The sequence below is a fragment of the Pezoporus flaviventris genome, unplaced genomic scaffold (assembly GCF_033815535.1).
Source record: "Pezoporus flaviventris isolate CSIRO_AGI_PZ_B2104156 unplaced genomic scaffold, CSIRO_AGI_Pfla_v1 ptg000001l, whole genome shotgun sequence".
NCBI lineage: Eukaryota > Metazoa > Chordata > Aves > Psittaciformes > Psittacidae > Pezoporus > Pezoporus flaviventris.
This window is the reverse complement of record NW_026892549.1, coordinates 54005122-54029364: the sequence shown is the minus strand read 5'-3', so window position 1 is coordinate 54029364 and position 24243 is coordinate 54005122. Positions and strand designations below refer to the sequence as shown.

General features: G+C 39.0%; 1 protein-coding gene across 2 annotated transcripts; it reads left to right on the top strand.

Moving 5' to 3' along the window:
* The first annotated feature begins 1504 nt into the window (after window positions 1-1504).
* Window positions 1505-23926, top strand: NUP35 (nucleoporin 35). 2 transcript variants are annotated; one of them, XR_009744214.1, is made up of 10 exons: window positions 1505-1697; window positions 3734-3861; window positions 5451-5511; window positions 6075-6216; window positions 6586-6655; window positions 6746-6874; window positions 8338-8505; window positions 8830-8969; window positions 17473-17588; window positions 23801-23926. XR_009744214.1 is itself a non-coding variant. In XM_061458004.1 (8 exons), the coding sequence occupies exons 1-8, from the start codon at window positions 1538-1540 to the stop codon at window positions 8905-8907; spliced, it is 936 nt and encodes a 311-aa protein (XP_061313988.1). In that variant the 5' UTR covers window positions 1505-1537; the 3' UTR covers window positions 8908-9469. The 2 variants fall into 2 exon arrangements, 1 of the variants encoding a protein (XP_061313988.1); XM_061458004.1 differs by lacking the exons at window positions 17473-17588; window positions 23801-23926 and having other exon boundaries at window positions 8830-9469.
* The last annotated feature ends 317 nt before the right edge of the window (window positions 23927-24243 follow it).

The following is a 24243-nucleotide window of genomic DNA, read 5'->3' as shown; positions in this document are numbered from 1 at the left end:
GCAATAAATTTTGCAGGAAGAGCACACAGTTCTAAATCTTTGCTAGTTATCAGAATAATGACAGATATGGTTGTGTGATTACTGGGGGGTCCAACTGTGCCAAAGGTGAAAAGTACACTGTGAAGAAGACTGCTTACTTCATCCTCAAGACGCCTACTCACAAGAGGAAGACTCTTCATCCTCAAGACCCCTGCCCACAATCACCAGAGAGCAGTGCGCAGACGCCAAGGAGGCTTATGATAATAAATTCCGGAAGTTAGTTATAATAGTCCCCGCCTACATGAGGGAATTATGAATATGTATGTGACTAATGTAATAGTGAAAGTATATAAACCTGTAACAAATGCTAATCACTTGCGCCTCTGGCTACGGTCATGCGCCCAGCGTTGTTGCTTTGTTGACTTTGTCCCTCAATAAAACCTTGTTATCTTGTTTAGAGGAGTAAGTTCGTATTTCACACTTAGAACTGATAACATTTTGTGCTTTTGTGCCTCCTTGGCTCTGTGCATGGCTCTCTGCTGTCAACCATGGATGTGGCTGACGGTCCTTTCCCTGGCACGTAAGCTTTCCCGCCTCGCCTTAGCGGCAGGTTTGTGAGTTCTCAGCCCGTAGGAATAACCAAAGAGAAGCGCTTGTAACGACTGCTACGACTGTGTTCAGCTGTGTAACTACCCCCGCCCGGCAGGCGCCTGCCTGCAAAGAAGTAAAACCTTTCCCGCCCGCGGCGCCGCTCATAAGATGGCGGGGGGGCGGGTCGGAAGTGCCGGCGGGCGGAAGTTCCGTCGCGTTTGAAAGCGCCTGGCGGAGCAGCTGCTACTCGTTTCTCATCGTCTTGGGTGTACGGTGGTTTCCTTCACCATGGAGCTGCCGCCGGCAGGTGAGTGGGGCCGCCCCTCCGTTCCCCCTTCCCGCCGCCGTGCCATGCTTTCGGCTGTTGGGCGGCGCGAGGCGCCTCAGGTGGCCGTTGCCCGTCTCTTCCTGTTAGGGGTGCCTGTGCCCCTGCGGCCTGATGAGGTGGTGAGGGCCAGACGCTGCTGGGCTGACGTGGGTCATGGGGGACGGGACCAGGGTGCTCTTCTTCCTCGAAGGGAACGCGAAAAGGGGGCGTGAGGCTTAACTATGCAGCCGGGGCCGGGTGGCGGCAGGGCTGCGGGGAAGCCGCGGTGCCGTGTCGGAGCACGTTTTGCCGGGCGGGGACGGAGCAGGACCCGGCCGTGCCCTCATTGCTTTTACATTGGAAGCCCTCCTGAAGCAACGCCAAACCCGCAATTTTTCTCAGCCCAGAAATCCAGCCGTAACCAAAATAGCATATTTTAAGAACAAAGCTCTCGCCGTATCAGTTCTTGTAGTTGGAAACAGCGTGGGGTTGTTATAAACTTTGCTCGCTTGGAAAATAAATGTTTAGAACTTAGTCATTTACTGCGTATTGTTTTACATTTCTTTAATAAAACCATTGTTGAAGCAGTGGAAAAGGCTAAGTGACTTGGCGCCATCCATGCTTCTCATCTTTGCTTTCATTAACACAGGAGCTGAGCCGATGACTCTCGGCTCCCCGACATCTCCAAAACCTGGAACTAGTGCTCAGTTTCTTCCTGGATTCCTGATGGGTGATTTACCTGCGCCAGTGACTCCGCAGCCACGTGCTTTAGCCGGCCCTTCAGCCGGGATGATGGAAATGAGGTCTCCACTACTCACAGGTCAGAATTCGCTGATTCCTGAGAAATTGTCCTGAAAGTAAAATTTGGTTTGTCTTATTGCTGTATGTGACTGTTGCAGACTTGAATTATTGTAAGTTTATAACTTGCTGTAAATGATCTCGTTAAAAAAAGTGGTAAACTCAAGTGTATTCAGTGCAGTTTGGCTAAATTTTTCAAAGTAGGCTTAAGTTTAATAACTTTTTTTAAACGTGGGATTTTGGGTATCAAGAAAGGTTGTTTTTACAGGCAATATGCACCTCGCCTAGTATGAAATCAGTTTATACAGCTCTTGACAAGTTGATTGTACATACAACCATTAGTGTTTTCTCGTGGTTTAAAAGGGAGATGTCTGCTGGCAAACTAAATGCAGCTTGTGCCAGCTGCAGATTTATTTGCAGTGTATTCTAACAAGTCACCACGACTGTCAGACTTCTAAAAACCAGATAGAGAAAAACTAAAACTATTAACTAATTACTATCTCGTGGTTGTATTTGCAGTCTTGATGTCTGCGATAATTGGGATGGAGTAGTGACATTTCCTAGCTGTAGTTGCTTATCTCTTTCAAACCACCCAACTGATACAACTAGAAAAAGTTCTTACCCATGTTTCTGAATTGTGGAATTACATGCCTTTTTTTTCTTCTCTGAGAAGTATGAGTGAGTAGGTGTCCTGGGTTGAACTGGGCTTAAACCATGACAGTAGGTAATAGCTTCATTGATTTATTTCACGTGATGGGTGATCTTGGCTTTTGTATTGAATCAGTTGATATAATGTATATATCTTGTGGTTTTAGTGTGCTAGTCATTTTGAAGGAGAAATTGAAAATTAAAGTACTGCAAGATAACTTAGATATTATTTTCATTCAATTTCAAGCAGAATTGGACTTCCTGATCTTTCTGCATCCCTTTCAGCCTGAATTATTCTATGATTGATGGTGTGTTCCTGCTTCTTGTTCTTGTTAATTTCCCCTGTTGTCCCCCTATTGTTTGCTCCACTCCACTTCCTCCTCCCCTCCAAGCCTCTAAAGTAAATATTTATGAAATTAAAAATAGTTATGTGAATTTCACCTGTTTTTGAAAGGCTTCATTACAGCCTTAGAGTATCAGTTCTAGAAAAGGGAGAACCAGTACAATACTAGCACAGGTCTCCCAAAATGAGTGATTAAGTATGTCCCTTAAACTGGAAACCTTGAGTGTGTGCTTTCTGATATGCTGTAACAGTTTCTGGGTATGTTAAAACATCCAAGGGGAGTCTTGAAGCTCAGAATTTAGATTTGAGAAGTACTGTGGAAAAGTTTTAATTTCAAATGCTTTGCAAGTGAAAACTGTTAAGCCAGACTACTTCCCCTCCCTCCCCCCTTCGTTTTTTCCTGGGGGAACCCACACAAGGAGTTCAGAGGTATGTCAGTTTAATTCCCTGTTATATTGGAAGTCCCAAAGTTTGTGAAATGGGAGACCTGGTTTAACTTCATCCTGTCACTGCTCTTAAGATCCTGTGTTTTTATTTACCATGAAATCACATGGGAAGGAGAGGAATTTGGACAGTTGGAATGTGACAGCATGTGCAATGTCTGTGTGCATTTTGATATGGTTCTTCAGCATGTGGAAGGTCTGAAAAACCTTGCTTTTCCTTGCTTTTGCATCTCTGCTCCAGAGAACTTAGTCTCTGAAGCAATTAAAATGGATTACTAACCTGCCTTGAAACAGGAAGATGTAGCTATGCTCAGAGCTTCGTAAAAATAACAAGTGCATGTAAGTAATCACAAGCGCATTTACTACTACTGTAAATGTACTGGGTTGCTAAGAGGTATAAAAATTTTAGACGATACTGAGTAAGGAGGCAGTTTGACACAAACATGATGTTCTGATGTAGAACATTCAAACCTGAACAATTCGGTATGCCAGATAGTTTTGCAAAGCCCCAGTGAAACAACTAACAGCTTTCAGTTGAATTTACTTTTGAAGTTTCAAAGCAAGTAGCAGTGTAGTAAAATTACAAGTTTTCTCATGCTCCTAATTTGTTTCTTTTGACTGCAGGAGGATCTCCCCCACACCCAGTGGTACCTACGCATAAAGATAAAAGTGGTGCTCCACCAGTTAGAAGTATATATGATGAATTATCTAGTCCTGGACTTGGATCAACACCTCTGACCTCAAGAAGAACAGTAAGTGGGTTGGGTATTGGCCTATTCTTAGCAGAAGATGTGACATACCTTAATGCTTCAGAGAATTCTTTAACTCAGTTGTATAAGCTGCTGTAGCAAAATGACTGGTGAGTCTTCAGATCATGAAATTGCTTAGTCTGGGTGTTTGGTGTACCTGTTCTGTGCAGTCTGAATGAGAACTGCAGTTGTGAAGCTGTCTCCTGTTATTACTGATTTTTGATAGTATAGAGAATCAAAAATGCAAATCATGCCTCTGCTGTGTTTTCTACATAGCAAGTACAGACTTGTTGCAGCTTTTTGCATTCTTATAAATTTATTGGGCTGCTAATTGCCAGAAGGATCCAAGTATGTGTTATCTTTTTGTTTACTGGGCAATAGAGGCATTTACTGAAATAGAAGGAATTTTGTGCTGAGTAAAATATCTAATAAAAGTTTGGGTAGAGAGGTGGGGTTGATTTTGAAATTGTAACAATAAAATTTCCAAAAGGTCAGTCTAATAATATGCTTCTCTGCTTACTTCAGCCAGGCAGTCAACCAACTGTTAGTAGGTTCTTTTTCAGTGAACATGATTCTTCTGATGCAAGGAGGAGGCCTTTCACTGAATGAGCAGTCTTTTTATTGAATGTTGCCTTCTGAAAAGTTTATTCTGAAAGTTCAAGTCCTCTGTGAAGGACAGGATCCACTACTGTCTTAAAGGACTGGATACTTGAAAAGGAAAAAAAGAGCAGCTATCGGAATGCCTGTTGCTATGTCTACAGGTGCTCCAGTTTGATCTTGTGTCTGGGAAATGCCATGATTCAGGCTAAAAGTACACAAAAAGTATTCTGAATATTGAAATCCTATCTTAAAAAGAAAATAACTTGTAGTAGCTAAAGCTGAAAGCATACTTTCCTTCAGTGCACTAAGTGGCTGAGAGGGAAAGTAAGTCCTAGTGATGAGGAATACAAGTGGAGGCTATGCTCCCAGGACTTGTAAATCCTTTAGGCAATTGAAAATCAGATGCTGGTAACTGATGATACCAGCATGCTTTCCATCAGGATGCATGTGAATGTGTGAATTGCTGTATTACTGCAATAATAAGATGCCTATTTTGAAAAGGTTAAACTGTCAAGTTTCTAGGTATTGATACCTAAAGCTACTTGGTTTCGTGAAGTATATGTGATTAGTGTTAGTTAATGGATTTTTTCAGTTCCTGAAGGTTGCCCTAAGCCTAAACAAGCTTTCTTCTTGTATACCATAGCTCTTTTTTGTTAGGTGATAAATGTTAGAGACAGACCCTGAATCCTGTTGCTTGTGGTGCTTCCCTTCTGTAGTTTGGTTTACACTCCCATGCTGTCTCAGTTAACTTGCATTTTAAGCCTGTTTAAGCTAGAATGTAAAAATGTTGTCAAGTGATTTTTCATCAATAACTTAATAATCTTGTACTAAATATACATGTAAATGGCTATTCTTACCCTTAAAAGTTACTCCTAACTTAAAGCAAAAAGTTAATTTTCTTCCCTGATGCTTAAGTTACCTGAAAATGATTTCTTCTGATCTGAGACGTGTACATGTAAGAATGATTTTTTACTTTATGTATTTTAATACAGGCTGGCTTTTCTCTAACACAGAGCCCATTGGTTGGAACTATGCCATCAACCCCTGGAACAGGTAGATGTCCTGTCACAATGTACCATCTACTGTTGTAATGCTTTCCTTCATACACAAAAAAAAATCACTGTTCTAATACATCAACTCCTTGCTAATTTTTGAAAGAGTTGCATATTTATTAGCTTTTCAAAAGGAATATGCATGTGACTGAATTTCAGTCATCTTATTACTTATTCTAAATTTGTTTTTGAACTGAGCCTAGAGGTGATTGTATTTGAGCGAAGCAACTGAGATTGATGGGTTGTCTTCCATCTTCGTAAGATTTCCTGTCTTGTGCATGAAACTGTGGCTTCTTGCTAAACTTAATTCTGCTGGTTTATTCCTATTTGGCTTATGTATTAAGTTGCTAGTGTTCAGAGGTCAAGGAAAAGCTATGGTTCTGGTCATAAAACTGACTAGCATGCCTGCAAATGTGAAGTTTGGCTGACTTACTGCTTGTCTGCAGTATATCTCCACCAAACTTGTATACAAGAAAAGTGCTTGATGCTAAATTTCTTCACTATAGTCTCTTGAGCTTATCTGTCTTGCAAAAATAATTTGTTAATGCCATTTCAATTTAACAGGTTCAAGTGTGTTCAGTCCTGCAAGTATTGGGCAGCCTAGGAAGACTACTCTATCTCCTGCTCAGCTAGATCCTTTTTACACTCAGGGTGATTCCCTGACTTCAGAAGATCAACTTGATGACACATGGGTAACTGTATTTGGGTAAGTTGATTTTCAAAGTGTTAAAAAAAACATGGGTGAAGTCTTTATTACATATGGAAAGTACAGGGATGTTGCTGTTTGGCATTCTTAGGTTCTGCATGAAATATAGCTGTGGTTAAAGCCAGCGAATGCATATGTTTTAGTAAAGCACTCTAACTTATGCTATGTTAGCCTTTTCAAGTTAGAAAGGCACCATTCTACTGTTGAGGTATGTGAAGTAAAAATTCCTGAAAGATGATATTCCTCAAGTTACTGTTTCTAAAATGGCATTAACACTGGTCTTTTTTTGATTTCTAAAACCCTTCATAGGGTTACATTTTAGAACCAGAATTCTTAAACTATTCATTTTTAACTATTTTTGTCTTTCAGATTTCCTCAAGCATCAGCTTCATATATTCTTCTACAGTTTGCTCAGTATGGAAACATATTAAAGCATGTGGTATGTCTTAGTTTGGGACAGATTTCTGAAACCATTCTGGCTCTTTCTTTAAAAAGCTAAATTTCAAAATTTTCACTTAATCTCATGCAGATGTCCAACACAGGAAACTGGATGCATATTCGATACCAGTCTAAGCTTCAAGCCCGGAAAGCCTTAAGCAAAGATGGAAGAATTTTTGGTGAATCTATCATGATTGGGGTCAAGCCATGTATAGATAAAGTAAGTTAACATCTGCCTTCATTTAAAAATAAAGCACTCTCCTTTTGGACTTCCTCTTTGGTTTTTTTTTTTCCTGGCCTTTTTTAATTTTTGAACTACAAAAATAAGTATTTCGGTTTTATACAGGTATACTCTGTTATACCTTACATGAGGTTTTTCTGAAGTAGTTGGCAAGGTTTCCTGCTGAGAAGAATCATTATTCTAAATCTCTGTGTTCCTTAGAAGTTACTGTGCTCATAATTACACTGTTGTAGAAGATACAAAGTGAAAATGTAACATAGGAGACAATTGAGAGAGTTTTCCAGACTGTAATTTATATCATTTAGGGGCTGGAATAGGTACGTGATGGCAGATTGTTACTGCTCCTAACTGTCCCTCTGCTTTTATGTGACTATCTGATTCTGGCTTTTCAGTTTATCTTGGTACATCAGACTGAAAATTTGTTAGCAAGGCAGTCCTGATCCTATTCTCCCACCTGCCCCCACAAAAAAAAATGTCCTTTTTTGCAAGTAGTGGTTTGGGTAGACATTTTATTATGAGCTATTAGTTTCCAGGCATTGGCAATGCCCTGACCTTTAATTCTTGCAAGCACTTTATATTGGGTAATGTACATGAGCTTAAGCAAGTGACAGTCACTTACAGTTCTCAGATTATATGGTGTCCTGTCCTATATTTTGGATAGCTGTCTCCTGCCAGATGTGCTTCTGAATTTCTGCTGTCTTTAGGCTGAATGCTGTGCTCCACTGAGTCAAAATGTAGTGAATTGAGTCTCCACAGGCTGGTTGTCATTTCCCACCTTGTTTTCTCTGGGTTCTTGTGGAACTTTCAGTTTCCATCAAGTTGCTTGCTGCTTCTCGCATTCTACATGCATTCCTTTCTAAACATAACTTTACAAAATGAAGCATTTTGACTCCTTTTTCTAGCATTTGATAAGGGGACTGGGTGACAGTCGTTGGCAAGTTGAGCCTGAACAAAAACCTGTAAGTTGGTAAAGGCTTGGAGACTGTCCTGTGTGCATCAGATGAAATATTTTGGAAGTATTTAGAAAGAGGATGTTACATTACTTAGTTAAACTGGGCCTGAAAAATGTTACTACTTGAAGTTTGTTGCAAGTCTTGCAATTTTTTTTCTCTAAACTCTTTCAAACTTGGCTGACATTTACTACAGGCAGTGAACAGATTGTGGACTTTCACTACTTTGAAATGGCATAATCCAATATATAAATGGTTGCAGCAAGGAAGATGCTTAGTGTGGTGTATACTTGTGTGCTCTGTACTCACAGGCAATTTACCTGTGGTTTTTGCTTGGTTTGAGATGTGAACATATTCTATCAAACAATTCGACAGAATAGATAATTCTAGATAATGAAGGTGAAATAGTGTGTGTGTGGGGGGGGGGGGTTGAGTTGTGTTGGTTTATTTTTTTTAGTATTTGTTTATATTGAGTTATCTCTCTCTTTTAAGAGTGTGATGGAAAACTTGGAAAGAAGCTTTATATCATCAACATCTTCAGTTTTCACTTCACCTACAAAATCTGTTGGCACACCAGTACAACTTGCAAATAATACTACAAGGATTTCTACAATGAGACCTCTTGCAACAGCATATAAAGCTTCCACTAGTGACTATCAGGTATTTTAAGGGAAATGGAAACGTGTTTTTGTTCTGTCTCCTCTAAAGTTGTATGAGGCTGTACACACATGACCTTAGCGTTCTCCTGTCATTTCCTTAAAGATGTGGTTCAAGTACAAACTCAGTCTGTTTAGTCTCTAAAATAATTATACATTAATGACTTGTCACTCTTCCAGTGTTTAGGTCCTGGTTTTGAAAATCTTTTGGACATACTTTGTCAAAATATAGAAGCACTTAGGAATAGAAAAAAAACAACCTGGTTAGTATAAAAAGAATTAATTATATGTTGACTGATTTTTCCCTCCCCCCCCCCCTGTCTTCTAGGTGGTTTCTGACAGACAAACTCCTAGGAAAGATGAAAGTATTGTGTCTAAAGCAATGGAATATGTGTTCGGCTGGTAACATACAAGAGGAAGTAACACACTAAGTTGGTCAGGGTTTCAAATATGCTACTGGCATCCATGGTTAGTTGTATAACTGTTGGTGGCAGTATTTTAACTTGCATCTCACCTGATATGCCTTCAGTTGATTCGGCAGACATGTAGCTTGCACTTTAAATGATGGCAATTTACACATGGTTTTAAACACCAAGTAAGTGTAAATATAAGTGCTTTTTTTCCCATCTGTGCTCTGATTGCATGGTTTTAGAAACAAATGTCAGCACTGACTTTTCCTCTGATTACTTCTGTAAATAACTTCCCAGGAAGTTGGAAATGTTAAAGTGGCAGCTCTGTTTACTGACACCTGTAATTTTGTTGGGGTTTTCTTTCTGGAAAGACAATGGGCTACTTACAGGATGAACACTGTGCGCAGCTGGCTCCCAGGGACAGGGACTGTTCTTAGTACCTGTGATTTAAATGTTTTTATTTGGATTCATTGCTGGTTTATAATTATCTTTGGCATAATGTTCTAAATGTCATAGCAACCTTTTCACTGTTTTATTAATAAAGCTAAATAAAGTTAAGTTTTTCTTAGGCTGTTTTTTAAATTGGTATGAATTCTATTAGGAAAACTATTCACCATACTCTTAAGTATGAAATTGCCTAATGTTAGTGTTATCAGCAGAGCAGATGCTGCTGATTTTTCCTGAAGTAATATCAACGGGTGTTAAAACTAGCTTAAATGTCACCTTTGTGTGTATTTTATAGCAGTGTGTACTTAGAATACTGCAGCTTGTTACCTGTTAAGACAGAAAACATTAACATATTGAAATAGGTGAATAGAAAGATTCAATATGTCAATGACAAGAGCTACTTTCATTTGAAGACTTCTAAGAATTTTTTTCCAAGGTCTTGTCTGAAGCTTATACCCTTTGAGATAAAGGTTTCTTTGTGATCTGGTAAGAGAGCAATTTTTTCCTCCAATACTTTGGAAACTACATGCAACTATTACTTTTTTGTGACTATGTTAGTGTGGATCAACATTGGCATTTTAGTTGGGGTCAGTGGCGTGTTGGTCAGGTGGATTCGGTAGTATTCATATCCATGCTTTGCTTCACACTGCAATGTTCTCTCAAGGTTCGTCAACTGCACTACTGTGAAAGTGAGAGATTAGTCCAGGAACGTACCTGATGTCCTCACATGCTAATGAACATCCAGTTTTCAGAATTAAGCAACAGATGGTCCTGAGAAAAATCCCTGAAGCACTTAGAAGTCGGGTTTCTGCATCAGGGCAGTTGGCTAATTAAGCCAAGTATGCTTTAGAAGCAACCTATGTACAGGCAGATTCAGAGACTTGAGATGTGTTTTACTGTATTTGCTGACCAGTGCTATTGAAATATTTCTTGCTACTCATCCATTTGCTTTTGATCAAAGGGAACTACCCAGGCCTCATTAATATCTGAATGTCTTTTCTCAGAATACATTTGGCTTTTTCTTGGTGAAAGATATTTCTCATGCAGAAGGCTTCAGAAAGAAAATAGGTAGTTCAGCTAAATTTTTTTTTTTGGTTAGTTGCTTTGCAAAATACACTTCTGGTGTGCTTTAGACTTGTAATGATGTGTGTTGGATTTAATTCAGTGATGAAGACTGATTGAAGTTGGATCGTGCAAGTCTGAAGCTAGCTGCATAAGGAAGGAGTTGGAGCCAAGTCAGTAGTTTGGCGGACATGTTTTACCAGTAAGTACCACAACTGTGCTAAGTTGTGGGATTTTTTCAATGTTTACTTTGGTTCTTGTTTCTTTTAGCTTTAGGAATGATTTTACTAATAGGTCATTGCAGCTTCCTGTAGAGTAGAAACACTCGAGAGTAATGAATATTTATTTTGCTCTGGAGGTATTAGGAGAAGAAAGTTTAGAACAAATAAAACTTTACTCCTGAGCAGTATCATTAAGCAATTATCTTCATATGGCTTCTGCTGGTAAAGACTGCTGGTACGACTTCATATCTTGTCTTAGTGCTGAGCACTAAACCCTGGTGTTGATGGTTTGAGTTTACAAAGTGTGAGAATATTACAGTCCCGCACTGCACAAGCCACTGCCCAGCTTTGTTGTAATGTATTCCTGTGATTTATAACAACCTGTTATTATATGAACGTACAGGGGCCATGTGTGAAAGGACAGAGGATATTGAGAAGCACATGTGTGAAGAATCTCTGAAACTCTTGAAAGATGTTCAGCTAAACCTTTTCAAGGTTTCTACTGTTGTTAGCATTGCATTTAAAAATCCAATTCTTCCTAATGGTTAACTATGTACATGTTGCTTTTCAGTAAGGAAGGATTCCCCTCTAGCTGTAGCTAGATGTGATCTACATTAAAACCAAAGTTAAGGACTTCAGCTAGTGAAGTAATGAACTCGTGAAACTGTTCTGGTTTCAGTTGTATGGGGTTTCTTGTAAGACTGTGGACAATATTTTTCATGGGATTATAGCTTTAGTTTAAAATAAAACACATAAATACTTTTTTTGCTGTTGTCTTAATCACAAGCATTTTACTCAGGGATCTAATTCACTTGGTATGCACAGTTTTAAATTCTATAAGGATTTGTTTTATTGTTTCAGTGGTAATTTCACTACAATTTTAATAGGGTTTGTTTTTTTCTCTGAGACTTTTTAACTTGGAGATGGTGAATATTTTTGTCCTCATTTTTCCCTCCCACCTATCCTCAATTTAGCTTTCTAGTAATTTTCAAAATTATATTTATTTGGGTAATTCATGTACACTGACATAAGGCAAAGATCAAATGTTAGTGTGTCATGTGTGCTTCTCATTGCAAGTTGTAGGTAACTACTTCCACCGTGTGGCAGTTCTTCAGATTTTTAATGGGAGGTTTAACTGATAAGGAATGGAATATAGTAACTTAATTGTGCTTTGGGAAGTTCATGAACAGTGAGAAAAAAGCAGTGCTCAGATGACTCCTAGTTGAAGTGTTCTTGTAATAAAAGAAAAGATGGAGATGAGTTTACTAAATATATGAATTGGGAGTAATGCAGAATTCTTAATATTCCTTCAGTTATAGTTCTTGTTTAAAGTATCATCTTGAGATGGAGAAATCGATCAAGTGATATTTTAGCAGATAATACCACAATATCCATTTTGGATGAACTTGATTGCCTTTTCTGATTGTCTGAGTACATGTGTAAAAAAACAAGACTTGCATCAATTTTCTTTAATTTAATAAAAGTAGGTGACTAGACCACTGAGTCTGCAAAAATGTACTGCTTAAAGCTGTTAGGTTGTTGAGTGAGAGAAAACAAACTTGCTTACACACGACTTGAAATCAGGAGTTGGTTTACTGAAATCCAGACTGCAGGTGAGAAGGCTCTAGAATAAACATTCTATGTTTCTGCTAACATCAGTCCTCCAGCAGCTTTATGGCTATGTGTTAAGGCCTTTTTTTAATTGTTTGGACAAGAATAAAAGGTGTTCTGTTAATGTAGTGTGTCTCCTGGTAAGTATCAAAGTGCAAGCAGTAATGACTGTCAAACTTCTGTTAGAGTTTATAAGTTAGAGTTCAGTTGAAGTTACCTTGAAAAATAAATGTGTAATTAATAACTTTGTAAAATGTTTTTGGCCTTCTAATAAGGAATCATTTGACTCAAGTCTTTTTGTGTAATGTGTATAAGCTGTGCTATCAACAGAGTAATATTTTTCAATTTTCTGCAAGTAAAACTTGTATTAAAATTAAGAGTGTCTGAGAAGCTGTGAATTCTCATGTTCTATATAGTGGATATCTTGATTCTTCAAGGTTTTCAGTTCTTTAGGTGAACTTTCATTGTAAAGAGTTTATTTCTGATATAAGCAGATGCAGTTAAAGTGACCTGAGAGCTCTGGTTTCTCTAATGAAGTGCTGATTTTTGTTCATTAGAGTTCTTTTGTATGTTTAGTTGGAGAATCTTCTGATTAGAAACAGCATGAAAGTAAGGAATTGCTCTGAACAGTCATTGTTTTATTTTGCTCAATTGTTTATCGCATCAGATTTTGGTGTAGTTTACTGCAGAAATGAGTTTATGAGCATCTGTCATTGTAGGGATGGACTGAATCTTCAGTATGAAAACCTCTGTTTTTTTTCAGTGAAAACCAGAGGTTTTAAATTATTTTTTTACTTTGTTTTGTATGTCAAATTATGTAGTCAGCGTCTTGTTCCACTGCCTTTGGAGCCCTGCGTATCCTGTGAGAATCCAGTCCCTTGAAGCAGAATTAAGTTCCAAAAAATACTCTTTAACTTTTCAAGGATATTTCAGCCTCCTGGTGTTAAGAAGATAACCTTGAATACATGAAGGAGGGATAACCTGACAAATTAATATCTCTTGAGATCTCGGAAATGGTAGTTCTGTAGTGTGGTTTATCCATTAGTTATTAACAGACTATTTAATAGAATCATGGAATGGGTTGTATGGGACCTTAAAGCTCATCTAGTTCCAACCCCCTGCAATGGGCGGAGATACCTCCCACTAGAGCAAGCCTGAAGATAGTCCAAACTGATTATCAGAGAGAGTAGCTGAAAATTTCAGTTGTAACCCAAGGCTTTTTTGGTTTGGTGGGTTTGTTTTTTGGGTTTGGGGGGGGGTGTGGGGTGTGTTTGTTTTTTTTTTGTTGTTTTGTTTTGGTTGGTTTTTTTTAGTTTTTAGTTTTTAACCCAGATTTTGAGTGCCAGCATGCTTGCTTACTGGCAGTTGTTTTTTTGCCAAAACTCCTTTGTTCTCCTGGCAACTAAATATATAGCTGGTTTGAAAGAATCATGGTTGCAGCAGTGGCTGTCATAACAAAGGACTATAAAATTCAGCTAGTGTCAGTTTCCAGTCTCCTGCTCGGCAGTCCAGACTGCAACAGAAGTCAGATCTTGCTTCCATAAAGTCATAAAACTTTACTTGCACAAAATGCTTTCTCAGCTGGCAAGTTCTCTGACTTACTGGGCTTTCTCACTGAGTGCTCTTACCTCTCCTTTTAAATGTGTTTACTGTGTAGGATTGCATTGGTGGATAAGATCATGCTTCTGACTTCAGTGAAATAGACCGAAGGCCTGCAGTATTTTCCGAACATGCCATATGATAGCATGTGGTATCATATTTCAATAGATTAAATTATCATAGGATACTATAATGGACTATTGATTTTTAGGTGCCACAGTTTCTCATTCTTTGTAATTGAATTGTGATTGCGAACATATGAGAATGTTCATTTGCTGATTGAAGGTCATAAAGTAAGATTTGTGTAGAGGTCAACCTTATACATGAGCTGGAAAACAGACTAGTATTACATTATCTTTTCCAGATGACTGCATTAACAACGGAACTTGCATAATATAGGTTTTGTTCTTGATAATGATAAATTGAAGAGTGACATTGTTATTCCTCTGCTCTCACTTAGGCTTGCCAGCTTTCCGGTTTCTAGCAAATGTGGGGAATCTTTAGAATGAAAACTTTGTAACAGCTTTAACTCCAGGTACATTGTAGGAGTGGGGCAGGGTGAATGTACATCTTGATTATAAAGGCTTAAAGCATCTTTCTAACAACTGATTTGATGTTGTTCACAGACACTTGCGTAATTGTTTAAAATGCACTTTTCATTATTTTGTTAGAGACAGCTATCCTAGTAGACATATAATGATTAACTGGAAAATTACTATTTTAATGGAGTAGGCAATGGTAATGATTGTCTTTTCACCTTTATCCATTTAGTCATCCCTGAGCATTTTACTAGTTGAGTTCTGAAATGTGTTTCAGTTTTGTTTTGTGCTTTTTCCAAGCTGTATGTGGAGTTGCCACTGGAAAAGGTCCTGAAAGGTATAAAATCATAGAATACCTCACTGGAAGGGACTTGTAAGGATCATAGAGTCCCAGTCCTGGCACTACAAGAATGACATTAGTATGTGTTACAACTTTTTACTAGTCACAGTCCAGTTAACGGCAGCTGGCATTCTGGGCCCCAGGAGATGAAAACAAGTTTATTTGGATGAATTAAAGCTGTAATAGCATATGAAAATCTGATACAGGAGCAGCTGCATGGCTTCTTCGTTTCAAGAAGACTTTGTGGCATCTGACTCTATGGGCTTATAATGAACCTTGAGAAATGTTATTTGTGTATGCCCGATACTGGGGGTGTCATCTGAATTCGTAATGTGACAGACTAGGCCAAGCATAGTTATTCAAAAATGGGTAACAAAATTTGTAAGGCATGAAGAATTGTCTGAAAAAGTGATTGGGAAACTTTTCTACTGTACAAATGTTTTATCACCAAATACTGTAAAGTGCACTAGATATTGGAAGCTTATGCTCTGATATGTTCCACCATTGCAGATGCATTTGGAAAGTTTAAAACTGAATTTAAAACTGAATGTAACTTTGACATACAACTATAACAACAGCGCACTTACCTCTGAACCCTAACACCTTGCATAAACAAAAGCGAGGTTAAATAGATTTGTCTTTTGCTTTCAAACCTGTCACAACATGAAAAGAGTAAGAAATGGTTTAGCAGCATTTTCTCAGAATTCTTCCTCTGACCTTATTCGGTACAATGAAAGTGCATGATAAAAATTGCCACCTTTGTTTCTGAAAAATCTGCCACCTCTGAACTCTAAGTGGGATGTGCATATGGTCACTGCTGTAAATGCTTGTAGTGAAAAAAATAGTGTTTTCTTCACCTAGCATGATTTTGATTGGCATTCTGTGCTAGGTCTTTATTTGATGGATGAATGATTTCTTTTTAATAGCTGGAAGCAGTTTTGTGAGTATCCTTCTCCGACCATCTGGAATTGCTGACATTTGAGTCCCCGTAGGATGGATTTGGAACCACTATACATACAGTTTGTGTGAACTCTTTGAGCTGGAAAAAAGTTCTGTGTAGGGATTGGATTCCACAGTTTCTGTGCTAGGTTCTGTTAGATTTTACCATCTCTCTCAAAAATTCTGCATTGTGAATTGGAAGAGGCTGGTTCCACTGAAAGCTGTGCCAGCATTGTTGGAGAACTAAAAGAAAGGGGACTGGTACCTGTTGTTTAGACATAAACCCCACTGTTTCTCTCCTAAAGAGAAACAGATACTGAATCTCTACAAGTTTCCTTGTAGCAGTATTGCTGCATCAGTACTTCAGCCCTCTGAAATTTGAGCTACCAGTGTAAATAACATCTGGCAGTTGCTTTGTTGGCTTCAGGTCAAATATTGTTACTGAACATGAACGATGATCCCCATAAGATGAGATTTTCCTTTCTATTTAAATGCGATATTGTTGAAAACTTGTACAATAATTTATGGATGTAATTTACATGATAGTTTTTATAATGCATGAAGGGCAGAAAAAAACGAAGATGGCAGGAATGAGTTATTGAAGATACAGTATTAAAAACCTGAGGAACACTACCACACAAGTCAGTCAGTAGGAGTGGAAAACTTATTCTTGAAAATAAACCCAAACCCCAAAACTTATTGCAAGTAGTCTATAGAGACTTTGATTTTTGGGTAGGATTGATCATTGACCGGATCATTTCCTGTTAACTGCACTTGAAATTTCAGGTACAGAGTGTATTGCAGTCATTCTCTGAAGCCCCCAAGAGCCTAAAAAGAATTTTACTTCAACTATAAATCTAATTGTTCTTTTCTGAAGTCTTACTGTATTTTATATAATGTTTTCTCAAACTTTTGTCTCCTAAAGTTAGTGGGCATCTTAAAGTTGAAATCTCCAGCTGTGTAATGACGGGACTTAACTAGTTGGTGAATTTGACAGCATGTTAAAAGTTTTGGATGTATTTTAGTATTTGAATAATAACTTCATAGAAACAAATGTACTAATGACATAAAAAGAAATTCAGGGTGAGTAGGGTGAACTTTTATGAAGTTCACAGGCTAATGGAAGAGGCCTCAAGTGTTCAGCACTACTTCTGAAGCTGTCTTAACATTTACATGAAATGCTTGGGGGATGAGGGAGTTGGTTGGGCTTTTTGTGGTTGGTTGGTGTTCTGTTGCTTTGCTCCCCCCCCCCCCCCCCTTCCCAGCTTTAGCCCAGCACTGTTAGAGCTGGTATTACAGACTTTGTGTTCAGTAATACAAGGAGAATATGAACCTAGCCATTTTAAAAGGAAAATAAATTAATATGGGTTACTGCAGCAAATTCAAACAGCAACCTGATCAGGCATATGAGGTCAGAGTGCTTGCTTAGACAGGATCTAGTGTTTCACATATATTGGGATTAAATATGAACATATTTTCCTTCGGCTAGTTGCAAAATAAAAGAACATCTATTGTATGCTATTATTATGAATGGCTGATTATGATTCTATTGATCAGTTTTGTATCCTATTCATTATTTTTGTCTAACAGTTTCCTTCCCAATTTATTTCATGCTGAAATTTTAAAAGGAATATTTTTGCTTTCTGTGGAATGCAAATAAATGTTCTGCAGTGAAAAAATGTAGCGCGCTGTTGCATTGCCTTTTTCCCTTAGCAGTACTTCAATAGGCATATAAAGCCTTTTCCTTTTGTGTTGTGTCAGTGTTCAGAGTCACTGATCACAGCTGTTCTCATTATATCCCAGATCGACCTTGGCACAGTGGGAAAAGCCTTCATCAATATAAAGAGACACCAATACCTGACAATTCATATGATAAACCAGTGTATTCTTTTTATACATCTTAACTGCCAAGATTCCAGGTAGGCAAAAAGCCACATGATCTTTACCGTGTGGGGAGAAAAATATTGGAATAGGAAATCATAAAAGATGATGGCCTCTAAGCTTTAGGTTACCACAGAAGTATATGTTTCCAGAGTTTCGCTATTATGTGATAAGCATCTTGCTCTTGCAGGAGGATCTTTGTCTAGAACCCAGGATTGTACTGATTTTTAAACTCCCATTCTTGTCATACTGCCTTTTGTAAGCACTATATATGCACTTTGGAAGGTAAATACTGCTCTGCACAACTGGAAATGTGTGATTGATGGAAATTGGGGTCTTCATTTTATACATATGGAAATAGATAAACTGGAAGATTAAATGACTGATTCCAGAGTTGTGTGGTAGATCTGGAGCAGCAGAACTTGTGGAGGCCAGATAACATGTAAAAGAAAGAGTTCTTCACTTTCTACTAATATTGCTATGAAACTAGCAATTTTCTTTTTTGAGAGAACTCGGTGCTGGGTAGCTTTTGCTAGAAACCTGTGGTTAAGGCTGTCTTAGTGCATCTTGTCTTTGGCTGTATAAGCAAACAGATATGGAAGGGCCTGCTCTCCTCTCCCCCTAGGTTTTGTACTTGCTCTGTATCTGCAAAGAGCCAAGATTGTTGAGAGGAGTAGAAATAACGCTCTTGTGCTATGTTTTTACCTTGTCATCTTAAAATGCTATAGCACCTCTTACCAGGTCAAAATTGAGAGCTGTACACAAGTGTCACTGCAGTGCAGCTGTTTTTTGTGGAATAATAGCAATGAAGAGAATAGAAACATCAGAGGGGGGTTAGTGTGTCCCAAAGCAGTAGCAAATATTAGGTACATCAACGTTAAATCCTACTCTCACGCAGAAACAATAGAAATCTCTCAATAAGAGAGCAAAGAAATCTTGTGTTACACAAAGGAGGGGAAAAATACTCCCGTATCTGAAATATTAAGTGCATAATACAGCTTCTGTAAGTGAGGGGAAAGAAAGCTTACTTTTTCCCTCCTAACAGACTGTCAGATTAAGATTTAAATGCCCATGCTACCCCACGAAATTGATGCATATCCCAATATTTGCATAAAAGATTTAGTAATGTTTTGAAAACAGAAGTTTGGTAGGAATGTTTTGGTGGATTGAGGTTTCAGTGACAAATAGAGGTAATACATCAAAATTTCCATTCCTTTTTCCTCAGTTTTTAATAATCTATATAAATCACTGTATATATTTTTTTCCAAAGGATAAGGGGTGTAAGCTTAAAGTCATCATTTTGGCAGTAGGAAAGAACCTGTCTTCTGTATAGCCTCAAAGGCAAAGGATGCATGTGTATCAGGAGCTTTGCAGGCCTTGACCTCTGAAGCGGCCACATGGGTTTGAAAGTTGGTGGAGATGATTGCAAAAAATAATGAACTGGTGCTTTGAAACAGTGCAAGACACTTTCTCAGGTATTGATCCAAATATGTCTATAATTAGAATTGTAGAGTTAGGGACTGGTTTGGGTTGGAAAGGACCTTAAGATCATCCAGTTCCAGCACCCTGCCACGGGCAAGGACACCTTACACTAGAACAGGTTTCTCCAAGTCCTATCCAAGCTGGCCATGAACACTGCCAGGGATGGGGCAGCCACAGCTTCTCTGGGCACCCTGTGCCAGTGCCTCAGCACCCTCACAGGGAAGAACTTCCTTATATCTAACCTGAACTTCCCCTGTTTCAGTTTAGACCCATTACCTCAAAAGTAGTGGCTGCAGCAAAGATCTTTGATAGACTTCATGTGGTCTCTACTGGCAACTTCGTTTTGAGCAAAGATCTCCAGAAAATTCCCAGGGTGAGAGAACTTTGTGCAGTGTAAAAAGGACACTAGGGCTTGAGTGACCATGCAGTTGGGGGTATTCTTACCAAATGAGTGCCTGTAGTTGCACATTTTTCTACCTGGAATTTTCTGGACAGACATATTAATCTTGCTTCTATCCACTAGAAATACGAGGGAGGAAAGAGTGTCAATTTGTCTCTCATAGTGGCTTCAAAAATCTAATTCACTGTACTCTAAAATTGCTGTATTGACTTCAAGATTTAGGTCCTATTAATAGCGGTGATACTAGATTGAGTTTTGGACTACGGGACCTACCTGTATCATTTAGGAGAGAGAAAAAATTGAATCAAACTGAATTTCACATTATGTTTTGGAACAAGGAGGCACAAAATCACAAAATGGAATATAGAAACCTTTAGAATTAGATTTAAGTAATGTTAAGTTTGATGGCTTTGTAACAGTAGCAATGGAAAATTACTGAGGTGCATGACGCATAGAGAACAGTACAGCTAGAGAACATACTGAGAATTCTCACAAGATAAATTGTTATAGTTGACATAGCTTAAGAAAAACAGTCTAGAAGAACAGGACACAGGGATAAGGAGTATCTGGGAGCCGCAGGTGTCCAGGATGGGCTACAGTTAAACTAACTGATAAATAGGAGGATAGGAGGATTATTATGTCTCTGGTGCTAACAAACCAATTAAACTGGTATGAGCATCTACTGCTTCAAAGGCTGCCAGAAGTGATGAAGATTGTTGGAAGAAGTAAACGACCCTCAGAGACCACCACCACAAATCTGTACGCATGCAGGGAACTTTCTGGAAAATTATGTAATCCATACGTAGCCTCATGAATATGTATGTATGCCCAGGGACTATAAGAGGACGGCTTGTGTGTCAGTGGGGAGACACGTGTTAGGAGGAGCTATCCCCTGTGTCTCCTGGCGCTGCAATAAAGAATACCTGCTTGTCAGCTTGAAAACTTTGTCGACAAGTTTGTCCCTGGAGTTTTCTCCGTATCAATTTGGCACCCCAGATGGGACCCTCTCTGCTCGGCTGCAGGACCCACTGAGGACAGGGCTCCCTAGGGCCCTTGGGAATTTTTCCCGGAGGGACCCCTTGACTCATTCGGATCGCTGCGGGAGCAGACAAGGACCATCTCATAAAAGGTATTCTTTTATATAGTTTGTAAGGTGCAGGGGGCATCTCGGTTTGGTAAATTGGTTTGGTAAATTGGCTTGGTAAGTGTACGCATGGTTTGGAAGCCTTCCATAAATCGAGAGAGGAAATCTCGTAGGTAAAGGCGTATACCTGGCTGCTAGCATCCGTTTGGTATACACCCACACGAAGCAGGGGGCATCTTGTGGTTTGGGTCCTGCAAGATGCAGGGGGTGTCTTGTAGAAAAGGTTTTGGATTTTACTGGCATACACCCATAAGAAGCAGGGGTCTTCTTGTGGTTTGGGTCCTGCAAGACGCAGGGGGTGTCTTGTGGAAATGGGTTTGGATCTTGTTGGTATTCATTTTGTGGCTTGTTACATTAAGGATTTTGGTCTTGTGATTTTGATATCAGTGACAGACTGTTATAACTAAGCAGGGGGCATCTTGTGGTTTGGGTCCTACAAGACGCAGGGGGTGTCTTGTGGAAATGGTTTTGGGTCCAGTGTGCTATCAACAGCCCATAAGGGATTTGATTCGGTGATGCTGTCAGCGTGGGTCCCTGAATAGGTTAGTCGAATCACCCTCCGATACAGTGGGCTGTCCAGTATGTCCCACAGTGTGACTCAGACAGGCTGGTTGGGCACAAGGGTCTCGTCCTTCTTGGGACACTGACAGGCTGGTCAACTATAAAGGGTTCAAGGAAACCCCCCTATTAATGTTACAATATGGTCTGAGCCATAGGGGTTAGGATGTATTGCTTTTGATTCTACTGGTACTCGTCTTATTTTGTGGCTTTTTACAGTAATGATTTTGGTACTTGTGACAGGATGTTATAACTGTGTTATTAACTGTTCTTTATTTGGTTGAATTTTAGTCTCTGTCTTTGTCTCAAGTGTTGTAACTGTGTGGAGTGTGTCTGTGGGATCCCGTTTGTATATGTGTGTGTGAATGTGAGATTGATAATGGAAAATCAGCAGAGTGAAGAGATCTTGAAAAAGAGTCTTTTGGGTGCATTTTGGCACACTGGAAAGAACTTGGAGAGTCTCCTGGGGGCTCGGTAAATAAGAAAACATTGGTAAAATATTGTAACCGATGGTGGCCTTTGTATACTTTGGCAGATCAGGAAAAATGGCCTAAAAATGGAACTCCGAACTATAATACATTGTTACAATTAATGTTGTTTTGAGGGGGCAAGGAAAGTGGCATGAAGTAATGTATGCAGATATGTTTTTTCCCTTTAAGAAATCACGCGGAGTGACAGACTGAATGCAAAATTAATATAGCTCTGCTAGATCCCTTAATTTCGGCCTTGGAAAAGGACAGAGAAAAACTGAAAGTTAAGCTGAAGAGATGTTATTCAGCCTATGATATTGGGGGAAGATGTTTAAAGTTAAAAAAACAGTAATCAGGAAGATAGGTTGAAAATTATGTATCACAGGTACCTCCGAGAGAAGCAGCCTCTGTATCCATCCTATTTGATATTGATAAGGAGGAAGAGATTGCTGTTACTGGCAACAAGCAGCACATTCACATTCAGAGTTAAGAAGGGGTTAAACCAGAAATATTGTTGCAGAGGCAGGCATCTGCAGCCCCTGCAGAGCAGGGTGAGCAGCTGTGAAAAACAAAAAAAAAGGGAAAACCAAGGGGGGGAGCTCGGGCAGCTCCTGTGTTTGAACATGGAGAAGTGACGACGGGCAGAGTTTGGGGGAGTGGGCTCTTCTGTGGAAACGGATTGGTGTGCGTGCTATGGGGAGTTTGGACGTTGGAAGTGAGACTGCCCTGGGGCGGGGGCAGTGCCATGGGGTGGCTCCGGTGACTGAATTGGAGCTAGACTGAGAGGGACCTGGGGAATCTACCCTAGCAGATCCACTGGTTAAATTAAAACTACAGACTAGAGGAAATAAAGTGGAATTTTAGGAATTTTAGTGGATACAGGAGCAACTTATTTGGTGTTAACTCAGAGAGAAAAGAATTTGTTACAGATGTGGGAGCTACTGGCCACCAAGAAAAAGCAGGGAAAAAAAAGAAGGCATTCTTTCTGAAACCTTTAAAGTACAAACTGGGAAAACAAATAGGAATGCATAAATTTTTATGCACGCCAAATTCTCTAAAATCTTCATTAGGGCGAGAAGCAACATTTAAAGAAGGCAAAATGGAATTTAGAGTTAAAAAAAAAATCAATTAATTGCAGTTTTGAGTTTATCTTTAATTCAACAGAAAAGCAAAAAGGAGGACCTTCCTGAAATAGAAGAAATCCTTAATCAGGTATATGTGGGAGTACGGGCATCTGAAGTTCCAGGTAAGGCAAAAACTAATTTGCCTGTTAAAGTGGAAATAAAAGAGGGGGGCCTGCCCAATTAGAATAAAACAGTATCCCTTAAAATCAGAAGATCAAAGGGAATGAAAAAAAAATTGATAAATTTTAAAATATAGATTATTAATTGAATGTGAATTGGAATATAATACTTGTATCTGGACAATAAAGAAATATAATGGGAAAAGTTGCAGATTGGTTTACAATCTCAGGGTAATCAACAAAATTGCAGAGGATATTTGTCCAGTATTAGCTAATTCGTATGATTTATTGACTAAATTGAATAATAATCAGAAATGGTTTGCTGTCCTGGATTTAAAGGACACTTTCTTTTGCTTACCATTGGCCAAAGAAAGCCAAAATTATTTGCTTTCGAATGAGAAAATCCTGACGCAGAAAGAAAAATTCAGTTAACTTGGACAGTATTACCACAGGGGTTTAAAAACAGTCCAGTGATTTTTGGAAATCAGCACGAGAATTAGAATTATGAAAGCCACCTGCTCAGACGAGGACTCTGTTACAATATGTGGATGACCTGTTAAATGCTACAGAAACAAAGGAAGAATGTGTCCAGTGAATGGTGGGATTATTGAATTTCTGGGACCCAGTGGCTATAAGAGGACGGCTTATGTGGCAGTGGGGAGACACACGTTAGGAGGAGCTATCCCCTGTGTCTCCCGGCACCGCAATAAAGAATACCTGCTTGTTAGCTTGAAAACTTTGTTGGCAGGTTTGTTCCTGGAGTTTTCTCCATATCAGTTTAAAAAGAACTGGAAGTAGAGTGAAAGTGATATTTAGGATATCAGCTGTTGAAAAAATGGATTTTTTTTTTTTTTTACCAAATTAAGCCAAGTAATTAAACTGTATGTGCATTTACCCCTTTACAGTGTGATAAATTTAGTGGTGTAATTTTGATTTATATTGTCTTGCATCAGGTGGTGGTGGTGCAAGCTTTTGTTTTGTTTCTACATCACCATGAGGGCACACAGAACTTCATTACTTAACGGACTGAGTACTCTTACAGGATTGGTTCTTGGGCAAGGTATTAGTTAAAAAAAAAGGGGGGGGGGGGGGAAATGCAAATAAAAAACCCTAGAGAGCAGCAGATGGTTTACCTGATGGTGACCTGCAAATTCTGTGTCAAGCTGACTTATAAGAAAGGAACAGTCAGTTTGTTTTTGTGGTTTTATTTTATGATGATAGTCTGTCTTCTTACATTAGCAAAATCATAGAATCACAGAATAGTCAGGGTTAGAAAGGACCTTAATATCATCAAGTTCCAACCCCCCTGTGTGGGCAGGGACACCTTGCACTAGACTGTGTCACCCCATTGACCACAAATCTTTGTGTGTGGCCATCCCACCAGTTCTTTATCCAC

Coding starts and splice junctions, on each gene's coding strand:
- NUP35 (XM_061458004.1), top strand. CDS start 1,538: ATGACTCTCGGCTCCCCGACATCTCCAAAACCTGGAACTAGTGCTCAG. Junction 6,875..8,337: donor TCAAGCCATGTATAGATAAA/GTAAGTTAACAT, acceptor CTCTCTTTTAAG/AGTGTGATGGAAAACTTGGA. Junction 8,506..8,829: donor CTTCCACTAGTGACTATCAG/GTATTTTAAGGG, acceptor CCTGTCTTCTAG/GTGGTTTCTGACAGACAAAC.